General features: G+C 48.8%; 1 protein-coding gene across 1 annotated transcript; it reads left to right on the forward strand.

Moving 5' to 3' along the window:
* The first annotated feature begins 644 nt into the window (after window positions 1-644).
* Window positions 645-3,588, forward strand: LOC125509561 (probable LRR receptor-like serine/threonine-protein kinase At1g67720). The gene is made up of 9 exons (XM_048674550.1): window positions 645-900; window positions 996-1,548; window positions 1,659-2,122; window positions 2,252-2,387; window positions 2,480-2,551; window positions 2,660-2,728; window positions 2,871-2,942; window positions 3,063-3,131; window positions 3,247-3,588. Exons 1-9 carry the CDS (start codon window positions 822-824, stop codon window positions 3,278-3,280), a joined length of 1,548 nt encoding a protein of 515 aa, XP_048530507.1. The 5' UTR covers window positions 645-821; the 3' UTR covers window positions 3,281-3,588.
* The last annotated feature ends 2,004 nt before the right edge of the window (window positions 3,589-5,592 follow it).

Raw genomic sequence — 5,592 nt, forward strand, 5'->3', positions numbered from 1 at the left:
CAATTTGTCTAATCACAAGTATATAATGTAGCAACAAAAAACAAAAAAAACTAGAAAAAAAAAGATCATAAATAAAAAGGATATCAACTTAGATGTGACATAATTATGTCACATCTAAATGTGTTCTAGATAGACCTCTCCAAAAAAAATCCTATTTAAATCATGTCTGGCCCGCTGTTTCCGGCGGCACCGCGGCGGAGATTGCCGTGCCAATGATTGCCACGCTCAGTTGAACCGATGGAAGCCTCCTGGGTCGCGTTGACACATATCCGCGCCGCGTACAGCGTGCCGAGCCGCTGCTGCTGCCTGCCTGCCTGTGCAAAGTCTTATCCGCGTCTAGTATCTTCACAGAAATTCGGCTGCCGCGCGCACGGCAAACGCCCTGCATCGCGCTATGCCTGGGTCGCTCGAGGTTCGTTGGTGAGTTGATGCGAGCACGTCGCCGTGCCTGGCTCCTGCTCCTACCCATATATCACAGAAAAATAAGGGGAAAATACACATGGACTTGGCTCGATCGATACAAGCAAGGAACAAAAAACACCCACGTCCAGGGAGGAACGGCTGACGCAACGAATCAACCACAGGAGCTAGAGCCTCACCCTCACGGCAAATGGCGATTCCACGACACCCAAACCCGGCGTAGATCGTGGTCACCGGCGCAGCAAGACGCCAACTGGGCGCAGATCGTGTGTGGGTGGGTCTCAACTTGTGGGCCACCAACCAGCGACCCGAGAAATATTCTGTATTTTTCTGGACAGTCGTCGCCGGCTCCGCGATATCCCCATTGCAGTTGCCGCCCCCGCGGTTGGCGCGTTCCCCCGATGGTCGCCCCGCTCTCCCGAGTCCTCGCCGCCCTCCTCGTCATCGGCCTCCATGTCCACGCCGCCCACGCTCTCTCAGGTGGAGTAATCCGGCCATCATCCCAGGTTCTTGCTCCAGCCTCATCGGCATCCGTTCATGGACCTCACCGGCATTCCTTCGTTCGTTCGCCGCAGGGTACCAGATAAACTGCGGCGCGCGCGGCGAGCGCGTGGCCGGCAACGTGACATGGGTCCCGGACGGGCCGTTCGTGCGCGCCGGCAACGCCGCCGCCGTCCCGTCCCCGCCGCCCGGGATGCCGCCGATGCTCGCGTCGCTCCGCTACTTCCCGGACGCGTCCGCCAGGAAGCACTGCTACGTGCTCCCCGCGCAGAGGAAGGCCACGTACCTGGTCCGCACCACGTACTACTACGGCGGGTTCGACGGCGGCGAGGTACCGCCCGTGTTCGACCAGATCATCGAGGGCACGCGGTGGAGCGAGGTCGACACGGCGGCCGACTACGCCCGCGGCCGCGCCACCTACTTCGAGGCCGTCGTGCGCGCCACTGGCCGGCAGGTCAGCGTCTGCCTGGCCAGGAACGCGGCCACCGCGCCCACGTCCAGCCCCTTCATCTCCGCGCTCGAGGTGGTGCCGCTGGACGACTCGGTGTACAACGCCACTGACTTCTCCTCCTACGCCCTCAGCACCATCGCGCGCCACAGCTTCGGCCACCACGGCGACACCCTCAGGTAACAGTCGGTCACCATGGCTGCCATGCCTCTGTTCTCCGCTGCAATCCGCATCACAGGTGTTCGATCATCCACGAATTCTTGATCACGCGAAATGCGCCATTCTGCAGCCAGCCAGGGGATGAGTTCAACCGGTACTGGGAGCCGTACAGCGACGGCGCCCCGGTGGTGGAGAGCCAGGGGAGCGTGGCGCCGGCGGCGTTCTGGAACAAGCCACCGGAGGACGTGTTCCGGCGAGGGGTGACGGCCAGACGCGGGGACACCCTCGAGCTGCAGTGGCCGCCGGCGCCGCTGCCCAAGGCCAGCTACTACCTGGCGCTCTACTTCCAGGACAACCGGACGCCAAGCCCCCTGAGCTGGAGAGTCTTCGACGTCGCGGTCAACGGGCAGGCCTTCTTCGCCGGCCTGAATGTCTCGACGGCGGGATCAATGCTGTACGGCGCCGCATGGCCGCTGTCCGGGCAGACCAAGATCACGCTGACGCCCGCCCCGGGGTCGCCGGTCGGGCCGGTGATCAACGCGGCGGAGGTCATGATGGTTGTTCCGCTCGGAGGGAGGACTCATCCTAGAGATGGTACTAACAAAGATCCGATCAATGCAGCACTGCAGCAGCTTCCATGCCTGCGCCATGGCTGATCCAGCCTCTTTCCTCACGAGAACTCTGTAAATCATTCATGCATTTTACTCCATCATTTTGCTGCAGTGATCGGCATGGAGGGGCTCGCGAGAGGCTTCGCCAACCCGCCGTCGGACTGGAGCGGCGATCCTTGCTTGCCCGTGGGGAACTCCTGGACCGGCGTTTCCTGCAGCCAGGGTGCACTTGCTCGAGTAACTGCTCTGTAAGTTGCAAACAAGATCAGTATGTACTATGTTCTTTCCAATTTCAATGTCTCAACAATGGACGATGAGCTTTGTGCATTTTCTGCTGCAGCAACCTCACCAATTTCAGTGTTGGAGGGTCGATATCTGACCACATTGCTAATCTGACTGCAATCTCCAGCGTGTAAGTTTCTTGACACAAACTGATGTCAGATGTGCATAACTAAATTGATGAAAGGCTTTGTTGAGTAATGGTTGGGTTTCTGATTGGAGAAAGGCTTTGTTGCTGCAGCTGGCTTGCGGGGAACAATCTGACAGGACAAATTCCAATCATGAGCTCCCTGCATCATTTGGCATCCTTGTAAGTGTAAAAATAGATGATCATATGTGTGCAAAATGATCGTCTGAAGGTTCATAATTACAAATTTACTATTACTCGACAAAATGAAGATGCTGGCTGTTCCATTTCACTACTTAATCCGGGTTGCATTTCTGACCTGAAGGCACCTGGAGGACAACCATTTGACAGGGCCGATTCCTCCGTTGCTGGGAGACCTTCCAAGACTTCAGGAACTGTAAGTGGCTTCAGCATGCACTCCATGCTTTGTCAAGCGGCTGCTGCATTATCCAGTCATGATGTTGCTCAATTGACATACATGTTGCAATTTCTGACAACTTGAATTCTTGTTCAACAGGTTTGTGCAGAACAACAATTTACAGGGCAACATTCCGATCGGCCTCAACAGAACGAGCATTACATTCAAGTGAGTGATCACCGACATTGTACTACAGTATTATATTTTAGTGGAGCATTCTATTTTTCGAGAGCTTGTGATACCATATAGTCTTGCAGCGAATGACGAATTCATACTTTGACAGGTACACACCTGGGAATAACCTTAACCAACAATAATGTCGCAAGGAACAGAACATCAGATGTTCATGGGATAGTGAGAAGCCATTGACAGACAACAGTGTGAGAATGAGTACTGCACATGCATATCTAATTGGCAGAAGACAATGTTGGCTTATTTCTCTTTCGGTATTGCCAATGTTTTTGTTCTTTCTTGATTTTTTTGGGAGACAAAGGTGTTACTATTGTATATGCCAACTGTACACTATGAACTTCGTCGCACTTGATTCCATTTATTTATGTGTATATGTAAATTTGTAAATTTGTAAATTTGTTAGAGAGGCAATCACATAATATGCTTTTTTTTATCAATGTGGATGCCAGAGGCAACCTCTCTATTCGAAGAAAGTTTAAGGCCTCATTTTTTCACGATTACAAGGAAGACGGACCCAAGTACACATAACAAAGTTCTCTGCTCTGATGCAGCTGGCGTCGAAACGATCTGACGCCGTGTGCACATCTTCTTACGGCACTCTTCCTCAATGCAGTTTTGTATGGTTCATTCGGTAGAATTTTCTTCCACACCATAGTCCGAAACAGAATGGCCTCCTTTGTATGTACTTCCGACAGGGTGCTTGATTTTCTCAGCACATACATAGCAATTTTGTATGGGATGTACTTACACTCAACTTCTTGTTTACGACCACCTATGAAAAAAATAACCGCGTTAGGGTTCCAAGAAGTAAATACAACCAGTCATGCCAAACATTCCATCAATGGTACTCTACAAGGAAATGGTATTCTTTCATGACAGTTAGGTACAGAAAAAGGGTCTACTTCAGTCCAAAACTAGTTTAGCAAATTACACAAGGGTCAGAAACATAATAATTAGTACAAGAACAATGCATATTCCAGAGTTTCTGGAAAGAAAATAAAAACAATATGATGGCATCAAAGCCCGCGGATAAAAAGAAACGGAGCTTACCAGCACAGTTATCATCAACAATGTCGCATGCGCTGACGCGATAATATCCATTGGAGGCATTGTCGTTATTATCCATTTCTGCCATCAACTCAGAAAAGAAGATTTGCTCTGACCCTGTGGCAACGTTCCTCGCCTTGAAGTTCATGTGCAAATAGGCGAAGTAGCCCTCGATGAAATCAAAAACATTGTTCAAGCGCACATGTGTAAACTCATAGCGATCCTGCGGATGGAAAGATCATAAGTTGGAAATCAAAATGGAGAATGTGAGCGAAAAGCACAGATATGAACAGAACATATTTTTCAGATAAAGGAAGAAACATGTAGGAACAGATAAAGCAATGCTTACAGGGTGACTCTTATGATAGAAAACCAAGGACATGTTGGCTCTCTTCTTGTATAGACGCCTCCAACGGGATATCCGTTCATCTGGTGTCAAAAAGAGTAGCTGAAGACCCGTAAACACTGCTCCGGCATCATATGCACCGCCTTCCTCTGTGTCGCTCTCTCCGGCAGGTTTGTCTCCTGATGTTTCTGCATCGGTTACAGGTTTGCTGCAGGCACCAATATGACGCAATTTCAGTTTCTGTACAAGGTAGCTAATGGTGGAAATTTGAATAGAAAGACTAAAAGTTTCTGAACTTATAATCAATAGTAAAAACAAAACTAAAATACTATTTGAAGCACTGGATTTGTTATTGACATTTGCTATTTTATAGAAGGTCAAGTTCAGATTGTCTGAGCGTCTCTGCGTATGTTATTTTGATGAGGAGGAGGCTAGTACTTCCCACAGAAAGCAATATGTCCATATGAACTTCTATGTTCACACAGAGTCTGAAAGGCTTCCGCAGCTTGTGTTTGCGGAGTTTGTCGAAGCTAATAGGAATGATGATTGTTCCTGGGATTTGTTGTCATGCAAAACTATAACCAAGAACAGTCCTGGTATATTTTATTTCCTCTCAATAGTTCTAATTTTGGATTAATCCTTGTTCATATATTGACAGAAGGGAGTTATTTTGAGATACACATAGTCAATAATTGTAAAATCTGAACTTCTCCTAAGATCTTTCTTGGTATTAGGATTGCACACGTGATACTGGTAGATGTAGATATATCTAAAAAAGTACTTCCTCCGTAAACTTTTATAAGACATTTTAGATCACTACTTGTAAAAGTTTACAGAGGAGCACTTTCCTAATATTAAAGATTTATCGAGTTTATTAATATATTGCAACAACAGTAGTGCAGTACTTCGTTGGACTAGGCTAGTTAAGATGAACATATGGTTCGGTACTTGGTTGAACTTGGTTACATCAGAATATTAGATGAACTAGATGCTGAGCTATGCATCCTTTGTTCACTATTATGCGCCTTATAACTAGAAATCAAC

Source organism: Triticum urartu, chromosome 5, assembly GCF_003073215.2.
Source record: "Triticum urartu cultivar G1812 chromosome 5, Tu2.1, whole genome shotgun sequence".
NCBI classification, from domain to species: Eukaryota; Viridiplantae; Streptophyta; class Magnoliopsida; order Poales; family Poaceae; genus Triticum; species Triticum urartu.